Source organism: Podarcis bocagei (genome assembly GCF_964188305.1).
Source record: "Podarcis bocagei genome assembly, chromosome: 3".
NCBI lineage: Eukaryota > Metazoa > Chordata > Lepidosauria > Squamata > Lacertidae > Podarcis > Podarcis bocagei.
In genome coordinates, this window is record NC_138127.1 from 82,113,976 (window position 1) to 82,127,816 (window position 13,841).

General features: G+C 38.4%; 1 protein-coding gene across 16 annotated transcripts in view; it reads left to right on the plus strand.

Moving 5' to 3' along the window:
• ESRRG (estrogen related receptor gamma) overlaps positions 1-13,841 on the plus strand; it is a 485,944-nt gene that overhangs the window by 293,923 nt on the left and 178,180 nt on the right. For 7 of the 16 annotated variants that reach the window (XM_081186039.1, XM_081186028.1, XM_081186040.1 and 4 more), the window contains 2 exons: positions 665-741; positions 3,617-3,736. The exons of 5 other annotated variants lie outside the window; for them this stretch is intronic. In XM_081186039.1, the coding sequence (XP_081042165.1) occupies positions 668-741; positions 3,617-3,736 (194 nt within the window). In that variant the 5' untranslated portion in view covers positions 665-667. The remainder of the gene's footprint in view (positions 1-664; positions 742-3,616; positions 3,737-13,841) is intronic. 4 more of the 16 variants (XM_081186046.1, XM_081186029.1, XM_081186030.1 and 1 more) reach the window with 2 other exon arrangements.

The following is a 13,841-nucleotide window of genomic DNA, read 5'->3' on the forward strand; positions in this document are numbered from 1 at the left end:
AATGAGAACATGTTGCCAATCTGTGGATGCTTGTTTTCAAACCCACATAGCAAAAAAAATGTGTGGAGCGCCAGCCAGAAACAAGACGACCTCAGTTCAAACTTTTATCTCCTTAAAAGCATACAGATGTACAGTCAGTAACAAATATAATGGATAAAAGACACATAAAGTGAAGTGGGCTTGCCCAAGAGCAATAGTTAAATTCCTTCCCTTATAAAGATGCAAGTAGATAAGAACATAATGTGTGGCGGGGGGAGAATGAGATGGCCTTTTCAACGCTATCTGCCCGTACACCCTGGGTTTCTGTTCCTCTTTCCTTATAGTTTGTCAACAACAATAGTATTGGAGAAAACGTCCACTATTTTCTGTGATGTTTTGTTTTTCTTTGCATTTCTATACCCTACCACCAATAGCGAATAAAATATTAATATCGTACGCGATGGAACATGGTTGTTCATTGCATTCAGACTGCTGTTTGAAATAACATTCAATTTATGTCTTAAGTTGTTAGAAAGCAAGGGCTGACCTTTATGGATGTGCAGTTGCCTTTTTTATTTGTTTGCAAGACATTTTTTTTTACGTATTGTAATTACTTGGGGTTTACTGCAGGTTTTAGTTTGATTCTTAAGTTAAAGGCTCTTCTTTTTTCCTTAAATATTCCCAGGTGATGTCAGATGAAAAGGGTATTATGGCTGAAATATACACCAGAGGAATTCATTTTGGCAAGCCTGGTCCATGTAGGTTAGTGAACCAACAAATAAATAATTTGCTTTGTTTGTTTAAAGTTAAGACAGGGAGGGGGGAACATAATAAGGAGGTGGAGCGTCCAAAACTGGGAAATATATAATGGTAGATTTGGAAAGGTGGCGAATATCAACATGCAAATAAATGTATTGACTGATAACGAACACTATACAGTATTTACACAGCAAAAATATATTTTCCAGGTTAGCAGTTTAAATATTCCAATAACGAATAATTGTTCCATAAGTGGCTTATTCTGACAGCAGTCATCTGCCTAGAGGGGATGATCATATGTTCTGAAACAGCATGAAAGTCTGTTTCTTTTACGTTATATTTTCCCAGAAATAGTAGAGGTGGAAGATAGGACTTCCAGTATTTGAAGGAAGACAACTAGGCACAGTATCATCACTGTATTAGAAAATGGTTTTCTACAGGAGTACTAGGGTCATATTAGCAAGAGCTGAGCATCCACTGGCACCAGTTTACATCAGTATGAGTGACACCTGTCCCATCAATCAAGGGGACCATGGCTTCACAGATGGAGAAGCAACAATCGGCTGAATTACACAGCACAGCACACTTGGTTTAATTCATCTCATTGTTTTCCTACAAATCTAAAGGATGCTCATTCTGCTTCTGGAGTTGAGGTAGAAGCACAAGATGGGCTCAGGTGTAGAATGTGCCTGTGTTTTTCTGTTATGCCAGGGTATTTAGCAAAAGAAGTTGGGATACATGGGATGGGGGGCAATCACACTCCACAGCTTTTGCCTTCTGTGGAGCAAGGATTACACACTTTGTAATCAAATTTAATATTTATTTAAGCATTTCTATTGCATATGCTATCTCCATAGTTCGAGTGGTTGCTTTCTGTGTTTACTAATAAACAATAAAAATGAATTAAAGGGAATTAGCAAGCCAAGAGCATGATAAAAAGCAACGCCTATAGAGAAAATGTGTGTTCAATGTCAAAGAAGACTCACGCACCATGAAATCATACCAGTATACTGGGATGCCATTATAATGAGGGAAGTAGACCAAGGTTGATAATTCCTAAGGCCTCTTGTTGCCTTGCTGCCACCCACTTTTTGTCTGGCATGTTTCTGGCATGTTTTTATAGAGGGACCTTTTTCATGATTGCAGTTTGAGGATACACACTGCTGGCATTTTTGTGTCACCAGTGTCAAGCAGCAAACCTGTGGCATGTTGAAATCAGTCAACAGTTCTTCGAAGATACAGCTTATGTTTGATTGTGTGTAAATACAGTTAGTTGGTTGGGTTTATCTGATAGCCTGGCAGAAAGAGAGAGAAGCAGGACAAACTGTTTTCAGTAACTGCGCTGTTCATACACCTGATAAGATTGAGAGTGCTTTCGGCTGCTGATATGCTTTGAATAAGAAAAGAATAATCACTTCCACTGGCACCAGCTTATCAGGAATGGAGCAAAATGCCAACACTTTTACATTAGCAAAAGTAAATGTTTTAGACATGTCATGCCTTTTTTCCATTTAAATTGAATAGTAGGGTGCTTGTGAGTATGCAGTAATGAAGGGGAGGACTTAATACCTTGACTAAAGTGCAGGTGAATATATTGAGAAAGAAGCCCTTGGCAACAACAACAGCTCTTTTGATAAGTGGACTACATCTGTTTCAAGCGTTCTTCAGAAAATTTCAGCATCTTTATCCATACTATTAAATGTGTGTCCTAATCTTACCAGGGAGCACATTATATTCTGACATAGCCATCATTGTTTTCAATAATGTGAGACTAGAAATTTAATCATCGCTATAATGTAAAGCTAAAAGTCATATAATATTGTGATATTTCCCAGTATATTTATTTTGTGGCAGTTTTTAAAGCAAAACAAAAGTCTACTCTTTTTTAGTTTATAAGAAAATGAAATGAAATGAAACAAAGATAAGTATATAGGCAGCGTTCTAAAAAAATTAATTTTGTACCATAGTGTGATCCTGTGCATGTCAGGTCTGATGTACCCGTAAATCCTATTGAGTTCAATGGGCCTTATTTCCAGATTAGTGCGTAACTGCAACCTTAAAGTCTTAGTATACGTATAGTCAATATACGTATAGTGATACTAACACCATCACTTAAGTGGACAAAAACAACACATACTTGGTGAGACATTGTTTGAGGTTTGACTAATTTTATATACAATTAATATATATATAATATTTAGCATTACAAGCTGCTGCTTTAGTTGATCCTTTTAGTTGATCCTTAGGGAAGCATGTTATTCTGAGGCTGTTCTAATATAATACTATAACATTATTATGCTTCTCTTCCTACGTGCAGATAACTTTGATGCACTCAGGTTGATAAATGGTACTATAAACCACAGTTGATTGATTTGGGATTTTTATTCATTATCCTCATTGAGATCACTGTCACCCATTTGTGTCAATAGCATTCGATTAATCGAGACACCCTTGTTCTGTACCTTTAACTGAGAGTGGGACTTTTAAGAGCAAGATGTTGACAAGCTGATAAATGGTCCCAACCGTTCTGGTTTCAATAGGCTTTTTGTATGGGCAAATATATATTTCATTGGCAAGTTTATTTTCACAATTTGAGACCTTCATTTAGAGGAAAGGTCTTCAGTTTAAGGTTTATCAAATTTTAGCTAAAGACAACTGGCTCCATTTGTGTGTAAAATAATTTAAGTACTTACTTGAGGCAAACTTCATGCTTTAAGAGCTGTTGCTCAGAGGTTTCATTCTTCTGCGAAGATGTCAACTGTAAATATAAAAATGCATCACTGAAAATGTAATGGTTTAAAGATTCAAACTGAAATAAAATTGTCTGCCTGGGGAAAACACTGCAATCAAAATAAAGTAGTCTTATCTCCTCCTGAAGCAGGCATATTTGGAAGCAGTGCTGGAAGGCAGCAGGGCACACCACTGTTTTCTTTCAGCCACTAATAACATTGCCTGGAAATCAACAATATTACTCCAAACCTCAAATACCAAATTATCGGTAAGTTACTATTGCCAATGACGTGGATAAACGTGTAGCTGTACAGCCTTGCCCATGTCATTGAAGTATGATTAAACTGTTCCGAAATGGTAACTTTTGGGCTTTCAAAATGCCTTATTCTTTTCAAATCTCTGTGATTTTTTTTAAAAGTTGCAAAAGATGGTAAATTTTGTAATTGTAGGTCTGGAGTTTTAGCAGCAATCACAACAGCAGAGATTTTTGGGTGTGTGATACATCAAAGTGTGCTTTCTGGAAACCTTTTATTTGACACCCCCCCCCCCGCCCTCAGCTGTGTATGAGCTGATGGAAAATTCACTGATTTCACTTTAAAAGGCTGGCTGAATTCATTTGGCTACAGATTAGACCATAGGATGAAAGGCTAGGAGCTGTCTTAAGGCTTCTCTGTTGCTGTTGCTGCAGTGTGACTTGGAAAGAGGCTGCGCAGACACTGTTCTGCCCCCTGTGCAGACTACAGTAGAGACATTACATCAGGGATGATGACATAGAGTCATCTGGTCTCCAGTTGTAGGCTAGCTTCACTCTGCAGTGCCATGGAGAGCGCGACTGCTGTGAAGTCAGTGCTCATCTACCTCAGGAAAAGAGGACCATGTGGAAGTAAGTGAGATGAAAGCAGCCCCATGGCTGCAGAAACAGGCTATGTAGGCAACAGTCCTCAAAAGCGAAGGTCTAAAATTAGATCCTTGTCTCACTTTCTTGCGACAGTGGTCCTACAACTTGGAGAAGGGATGTAGCTCAACGGTAAAGGACATTATTTGCGTGTAAAGGACCTAGTTTTAGGAAAGGGTTGTAGCTTAGTGGTAGGGCATGCAGAAATTCCCAGGTTTTGCATAGAACTGGCAATATTCTAGTCTGAAACCCTGGAGATTACCAAGTAAAAGCGACTTTTGTAACTTCCTATGATTTGTGGCAAAGCATAGATGCAGGGATCAATAGGCTCTTCCTGTGCACTTATTCTTCAGTCTCAGGACAGTGCTCTTAACATGTGCTGGGCAGATATTAGGGTCAGATAATTTGACCGGGCCTCATTAGCAGAGAGTAAATGGGCAAGGTGGAACATCTATAGTAGCTACCAAGGTGTTGCATTGTAGTGAGCACAAATAACAGGCATAAAGGCTGTCATGAGAAAGAGTGAGAGAGCGCTGAGAAACAAACTGGTATGCTAAAGTTGGTATCTACCCAGTATATAAAATATACTGTTTAGAGATGTAATGCTAATATAAAGCGGGGGAAAGGAGATGTAATGTTACACTTTTTAGTGCAATGGGCTGATGCTTGACAGGGAAATTATGTTTTCCTGTGGTATTGATTTAGCTTGCAACCTTAGGCACATTTATTAGGGAGGACCAACTGAAAAAAATAAGACTTCCATGGGCCTGCACTATTAAGTGTTTAAGCTTATAAAGCTATATAAAATTTTGGCCTGTAGATCTGTTTTCAACGGATCATGCTGAAGATGGGAGGTAAGAATACTTTTAGTTCTCTCTGTGTCTGTGTTTGCATGTTCCAGAAACTTATAGGGCTAGCTGAGAAGAATGGTCTCTTGATTGCGCGTGTGGGCACACATATCACACTCTCTCCTTCTTACACTTTAAATGTCAGTGTTCTAATTGGCACTGGAAACGATTCCAATTTTTATGTGGGGTTTGCATATTTATAACACTGCATATTTATATGGGGTTTGCACTTTCAGTGCCATTCTTCATTCTTTATTCAAACCACCGCAAGCAAAATCAGAACTCATCCGGTTGAGTTGTATGCAAATGTCCTTACAAAATTTACTAAGTTTACATCTGGTAGTAATGTTCTTCTTGTCGCAGTTCAGTATGTATGTGGCCTTTATAACATGGGAGTAGATACGTATTTTTCCTTAGGCAGAATGGAATGTATGCCAAATGTATAATAGTATATAATAATAGCAAATATTTTTTTAAAAAAAAGTTTTAAAAGGTATTTCGCTTTGCTGAAAAAATTGTGCAAGTCCCTACACACTATAGGAAAAGTACCTGAATGTGAATCATGGTGATTTTAGAAAGCTTTTAAAACTCAGATCAGCTTTTGTTTTGGGTTCAGTAGGGCAACTTTTGTTGATGGTCTAGGTGGGGTTAGCCGAGATTCACTTAAAGCAGCACAAGCCATAAACTTGTGGCAGGCTACTAGTCGGTAGCAGGTGTGAACAACATAAAACAGGATTAACACTGAACCAAAGTGTGCACTAAAAACAGAAAGCCCTGCCTTGCTTTTACAAGGACAGTCAAATAGAAACACACGGTCACCATGCACACTCTATTTACTAAACACTGTCCAGTGGGCGATGTCAATGGTCCTGTTCAGCTGCTTCTCATATTCTGCTCCTCTACCTTTATGTATGTTTTCCCTTGAATAGTCTAGTTTTATTTGGCATTTTGTTTTATGTGCACCCAAGGATATTCTTTCAGCACTTCAAAAATAAGTAACAACGCATTTTTGTTATTCCTCTATTATTTTCAAAAATAATAAAATTTCTTTCTTTCTTGTCTGGAAGAAAGTTCATGAATTTATATGTACAGTGGTACCTCAGGTTAAGTATTTAATTCGTTCCGGAGGTTCGTACTTAACCTGAAACTGTTCTTAACCTGAAGCACCACTTTAGCTAATGGGGGTCTCTTGCTGCTGCCGCGCCGCCGGCGCACAATTTCTGTTCTCATCCTGAAGCAAAGTTCTTAACCTGAAGCACTATTTCTGGGTTAGCGGAGACTGTAACCTGAAGTGTATGTAACCTGAAGCGTATGTAACCCGAAGTACCACTGTATGTTCTTGCGTTCAAAGGAACTCTGGTGTCACTCCCGTCTTGCCGAAGTTTGAGGGTAGGGTGGGAGAGCAGAAATGGTATTGTTAGGGGCAAGACAGCTTGAGCCATGGGACTCAAAAGAACCAGGGACCTGAAATGGCATGTGAAGGGTATAGAAACTACATTCTTTACTTCCAGACCAGTATAAACTAAAACGAAAACTTAAAAGTAGCAAAACTACAGTCTTCAGACTGGACACGTAACGTAGGAAATGGAGATAGATAGGAATGCAGTCTCTTATGTATGACTTTGATAGTTTTAATATCCTAATGTTATAAATAGGCTTTGAAAAAGAAATCTGGTGCTGATTTTTTTTAAGTTATTTTAGTGTCTATATTTTATGCATCAGGACACAGCTTTAGAAGTATTATCTTAAACAAAAAGACAGGACTTGGTATGGGAATTGAATAAAAGTGGATCTTAGTAGTTGTATAGTTGTGCTAAGGGTTACCAGCTTCCACTCTTCCCTTACCCTCGGTTGCATTGCAGATGAATAAGGGGGTCTACATTTTTGCCTTTGTTGTTATCTAGAATATCAATGTGACAATTTCTGAGTTGGCTTCATTGCTCCCCAGTAATAAATTGCTATTTTATCTGACCTGAGCAATTTAGTCTCTTAGTAAAATGTGTATTTAAGGTGAGAGAGTATTAATAAATAGTCTATGTAATTTCCTCTCAGCACATGAACGTCTAAACTGGCTCACTTTTCTTGACAACCTCAGAGAAACCACACACACACATGGCACAGTATTCATTTGAGCACCTGAATATATTGAGAGATTTTGGAAAGTGCCCAGCTATCTTGTGTAGGTGCTTGGTAACAAAGCAGCTAGGTTTTCAAAATTGCTGTGCACCCTGCAGCTCCCATTGAGAAAAGTAGGGGATGCTGCGTTTCAGCGTCTTTGAAATTCTGACCCCAATTGTAGCAGCTGTGCACTTTGGTGAATTATGGTATCTAGATTCAATATAGCTAATTTAAAAGTACAGCTCTTTTCCCACCAAGCAGAAACATTTTCTGCTGCCTTTTTGAAAACGGCATTGGGGCATAATAATTATTTTTCAGATACTATGTTGTCCTGTTTCCCCCTGTGTGCATGCATGCACAAACATGAATGGGCATGCTTCTGAACATAATTATGGTTAAACAGATTTATTTGAAGCGATAATAATTTCAGATATAAAGGTGCTGTTAAGTCTTCAATCCTGAATCCACTTGCCAGTAAATCACATTGAATTTAGTGGATTTATACTTTTGAGTAAGCATGTATAGGATTGCGCAGTACACATGTGGCAGAATTAGATTAAAAATCAAGTACAATTTATCAGAGCATATGCTATGTTAAAGTAGTCACATTTCTGAAGTGCATTTATGATTTTGGAGAAAAAACTTATACATTTCATAGAACACTTAAACCAAAGGTTCATTGATACTGTTCTTCTGTCACAAAGTGATATCCCAGAAGCACAGTGACCTGTATAAATGTGTGCATGATTGTGTCCCTATTCCCTTCAAAAAGTGAACACCACACAGGCACAACTGAAATTTTGAAAGCCCCACTGGGAATGTTATTGAAGGGAATGATATAAATCCCTTAAATAACTAGAATTTGGGAGAAGAGGACAACTTGAAGTTTATTCTTATATTTCGAGCCCCATGAAGGCTTGAAATTATTCAGAAGGTATTTTATACAAACACATATCTTAAATGCTTGTGAAATAGTAATGGCAATAATATTTTCTGTAAGCTAAAGCATTCTGCTAAAAATTGTTGCTTTTAATCACATTGCCTCACCTAAACCCGTGCTCTTTACTGGTTAATGCACTGAAAGTCTTCCCATGCCTCAAATTGTTTCTCTATTCAAATTGGAGGAAGGAGGTGATAGCACATATAAATCGACTTACTCCTCCATTTTGGGTGCCATGAGCACATCTGCATTTCTGGACTGGGGTTAAAATATGGAACCAAGACCCACTTACTTTAAAAGATATCCCCCCTCCCCACCAAATAAAATACATGTTTGCATAGGTTTTATTTGATTATTAAGCTGTAATGTGGTTAGGTAATAGTACTACTTAGATGATAATAAATAGAGTATATAGTTTGTTTGTAGCCACAGTCCTTTGCACTGAATATTGGATGTTGTACTGAAAAGTTCATTTATTTTCATTAATGTCCCTTTGGTGGGGAGCATGGGAAAGAAGTTACCATATGGAAAGACAGCCTAAAACATCCCAGTGAGTACTGTATATATGCAAGCAACCTGGAACTTATTTGGATACAGTATATAAATAGTATCTGTAAGTTTTCTTCCCTGAGCGACATACCTCGGTTTAAGAAGAGTACGATTTAAGAACATTTGGTTTACAAACTCCGCAAAACCAGAAATAGTGTCTTGGTTTGAGAACTTTACCTCAGTCTAAGAATGGAATCCAAATGGTGGAAGGGCACTGGTGGCGGGAGACCTCATTAGGCAAAGCGCACCTTGGTTTAAGAACGGTTTTGGTTTAAGAACGGACTTCTGGAATGGATTAAGTTCGTAAACTGAGGTACCACCTTGGAGACTATGACATGGGTTTATGCACACCCTTCTGATTCCCAGGTACTTAGTCTGAATATCAACCACTATGACTGCTATTTGGGTTTTCTAACCATAGGATCTCCTGCTATCACAAGTAGATATCCCCTAATATATATTTGTGTTAATATTTTTATAACATCCTGCCCTTCCTTCTGAAGTAGCTCAGGGCAACAAGTATAATCACATAGCCTGTAAAAATATCCTATATTACCATATTGGGTTGGAGAAAATTCTTGACAGAAATTGACCCCATATCAATTCTCTAAAAGTGTATGTGCAGGCACATACAAATGTGCACACTGAACATCTTATTTTAGGAAGAGTTGTGTGTAACTTGAAAGTCTGTATATTGCATTGGTAACTTGGGTTAACCAAATAAATATTTTACTTTCCTATGTTTTATTTTAAAGGTAATTGGTACCTGATATCATCACTGGTTATAGCTGATGAAATCATTCTTGAACTCTTTCTTTCTTTTTTTGCCTTGACATTAAAAGTGAACAGGGCCTTAAAGCTTCAGGGCCTTGACCAGTGCTCCTAAGGGTATAAAAGTTTGCATGCTTATCTGAAGCTTATCCAAACTGCTTAACCTCTCTGGCCTCAAAATCGGTCTGGAAATCCTAGGAGAGCAGACTGTCTCGCGAGATCTTAAATAGAACTTTCTGTGTGCCAGGTCAGAAATATATCAAGAGTGTTAAATAGGATTTCAGTGATTTTTCCTTCTCTTCCCATCCTCACAGCTTTCTCCTTCTTTTTTGCAAAACATTTGAGTACACATTTTCTCCAAGTGCTGTTGTCAATTTAGATCGGATCATTATCAATTTAGATAATTATTAATATAGACAAACCCTGTCAAATTCCTGTTTTATGCAATCCAAAATGGTTCTTTAAATCTGTAAGTTGCACAACCTTGCAATATTTCTTACAAATTATAGCAAACACTTATTCTGCTGTTCTGACCAACTAGAATTAGTATTTATTTAGTGAGCTTAGAGCATGAGATAAAGGTAAAGGGTAAAGGGACCCCTGACCATTAGGTCCAGTTGTGACCAACTCTGGGGTTGCGGCGCTCATCTTGCTTTATTGGCCGAGGGAGCCGGTGTACAGCTTCCGGGTCATGTGGCCAGCATGACTAAGCCGCTTCTGGTGAACCAGAGCAGCGCATGGAACACTGTTTACCTTCCCGCCGGAGCAGTACCTATTTACTTGCACTTTGACGTGCTTTCGAACTGCTAGGTTGGCAGGAGCAGGGACTGAGAAACGTGAGCTCACCCCGTCACGGAGATTCGAACCGCCGACCTTCAGCAAGTCCTAGGCTCTGTGGTTTAACCCACGATGCCACCCGCGTCCCTATGAGATAAGTTACTGCATCATAATTACGGGATAGTGACCAAACTTTAACGACACTTTCTGTATAGCAGGTTTTTAATGACACAAGGTAACTAGTGTCTGCATTGGTGTAAGAATGGTGCACTTCAGAGGACAAAAAGTGTATAAACTCCTGGGGACTGGACAAATAGATTGTACCATTGAAGTGTAGGAATGTGAAAGAAAGAAAAGTAGAAGGAAAACAAATAGAAAATTAGTTTGAATTTTCTGTCACCTGTGCACAAAAACATGCCCATATTGTTCATTTCCCATTATATGAAGAAAATACTTTGTATGTACTGTATTACTGTACCCATTGATTCCAGTAATTTTAAGACTCCAAATTTGTACTGTAATAAGATTTCCATAGTATGTATCTCAAAGCTGGAAGTTAGGCTAAATTCAGTACACCTAAAACTGTCCTTGTCTTTAGTGGGGATTTAGGGGTTGCATGTAACAAGGAATATGGCTTCAGGCAGAAACTCAGAACAGTTTTTTAAGAAATCAGTTGACATCACCAAATGCATAATGGTTTGCGAATGGTAAAATGGAGTTGGAAACCACAGTAAGAAGCAGCTTTGTTTGTGCATCATATATTTCAGTGAATATTCGTGCTCTAGGAATGGCTTATTTATCACCTCCTATATCACACCTGTTTCTAAGCCATGTGCCAGTAAAATATATATATAGGGTGGATGAGGGCTTCTTTGAGAAGATCGATACATCCCATGATTATTATTATTATTTTTTAAAGAAACTGCATTTGGTTAGAAAATGCAAGTGAGCAGCTGGCTATTTATTTAACTCATTCCTATAGTTTTGTACAAAGATTCTCTTCCTCCTCCCCTTCCCCCTTTCTTGCATAGCACTTTCTGCTACACTGATGATAATGTACCTGGAAGGAAAAAGCAGTGCAAGCCGAGGCAGCCAGCGTCAGACAGGGCGGTCTGCCATCTGTCCCACCTGCTGCATTCATGTGTCCATCTGGTTCCTGCAATTGCTCATTGCAAGCTTCAACAGAAGAATGTTCAGCCTGAAAAGGAGGCAGTGTGAATTATTTAGGTACCTCTAGTGTAAATAAAGAAAGGGAAATAGAAGCTGGGGAGTTGAGGGCTATGGATGGCTTAGGAGAGGCTGCGAGCCTCTCTCACTCCTGGGTGCTTTGGAATGCGTTAATGCATGAGAGCATTTGATTTGCATATAGATTTAGATGTATAGATGATTACAAAGCCAATGAGTTTTATCTAGATTTAGATAGCCTGGTTTGCCCATAAAATATAGCCTGTTTTCGGGAGGAGAACCTTTTGGGACTTTTAGCCTAAGTGGAGCTGATGAAATCTAATGCTTAGAAGCATTAATTTAGCAGAAATAAAGTATTTCCCTTTTTAAGAGCTTTTGGCGCCCTTTGTTAACCAAGAGTTTATAAGTGCTAGAACGTCTTGGGAGCTTTGTACAACATGTGCTGTTTTCAGACAATCATGACTACGTATATTGTAACATTCATTTGGAAAGGAGTATATTTTTTCTGCTTGTCCATGGTAGTTTAAAATGTTTTATTTCTGCCCTTCCCATTTTTAGACAGTTTTCTATTAATAGATTTACAAGTGCTTTACATTAAAATAAATAAATCCAGGTACAAAATTGATTTTTAATGGTAAAACATACCTTCCATCTGGATATGGTTTGGATGTATGTACATATATGTAATAGAGACTACTTACGCAGACAAGGGGAAAGTGAAGCACACTAGCAAAATAGGTAAAGTCAATATATTTTTGTCTGCTTTTAGAATTCAGAAAGAAATCTTGGATGACTTAAGGTCACCTTTATTACGAATGCTTTTTGCCCTCCCCCTTAAAAACACCCCTTATAAATATCAATTGTGTATATTTGGCATGTTAGTTTTATCTGGAATGCTTTTTAAAACACAACTCTTCAATTTTTTAATACATACAAACTTTGACTTTACGTAATGCAATTTTTATGACACAGAAAATGAAGAGAGCCCAGGTGTCAAATTTCTTTGAGAGGGAAGTATTTTCAATTCCTCAGCAGTCTCCACCCTAGTCTAATTTTATTTTACTTTTAGCATGAAATCAGAACTTTCATAAGATGTATCTTTAAAAAGGTCTAGCAGTAGGTATCATTGTTTTGCCTAGTTTTGGATCTAGGAAAGAAAGGGACTCAGCATCTTGCTATCTGAGGTGCCTAACTGCTTCTCTAATATTTGCATGAAATTCGGCTGCAGCCTTCAAGGGGATTTGAGTGGATTGGATTCTTTAAGGTTAGTCCCTGTCAAACCTATTAAATTCAATTCTCATGCAAAACTATTTTAATGTCTTTTAAAAGCCAATAACCACTATTAGGACGGCATCATATACTTGCTGTAGAATATTTATGGTACTAGATCATTCTATTGGCATGTGGAATAAACCAATAATCCACTTGCATTATTCCAAATTAAGATTCTATATTGTTTACATTCTGTGCTGGGCACCTTTTAAACCAGTTTTATCAGTAAAACATATGAATACCTGCTATTGGGTTTATATCACAAAAGCCACACATGTTTTTTTCCCCTACACTGCACTGAATTGATGTACAGTGACGGTGTGAGCTCCTGTTGCTCGGTCCCAGATCCTGCCCACCTAGCAGTTCGAAAGCACGTCAAAGTGCAAGTAGATAAATAGGTACTTCTCCGGCGGGAAGGTAAACGGCGTTTCCGTGTGTAGCTCCGGTTCGCCAGAAGCGGCTTAGTCATGCTGGCCACATGACCCGGAAGCTGTACGCCGGCTCCCTCCGCCAGTAAAGCGAGATGAGCGCCGCAAGCCCAGAGTCGGTCATGATTGGACCTAATGGTCAAGGGTCCCTTTATCTTTACCTTTAAAGCCTTTTAGCAATTGGTTAAATTTCGAGGCTTTTACTATTCTATACAATTATTTTGAGCTTCTTAAGGCTCAATTATGTGGCTCCTATGTGCTAACGAGGACACCTGTGTCTTGAGTGTCATCACCAGGGATTGGCATTGGTGTCACTGTAGAGCTGCCTAGCAGTACCTTTCAAATTCAGTATGTGGTGCAGAACTGTGCTTGACATGGTAGGGCAAACCCTTGCTTCATCCCAAAGGCGTCTGAAGTTTAGAAGTTAAATGCATTTCAAATGAAGGGGCCAAAAATGTAAATCAGTTTAACAATGCTGTTTTAGACACTTTGCAACAGAGGTTCTGAGACTGCAAGACACTTAACAGGAAGCAAGCTCTTTTGAAATAAATTATATTTAACTAATTCTCACTATATAACTGCCTCACAGA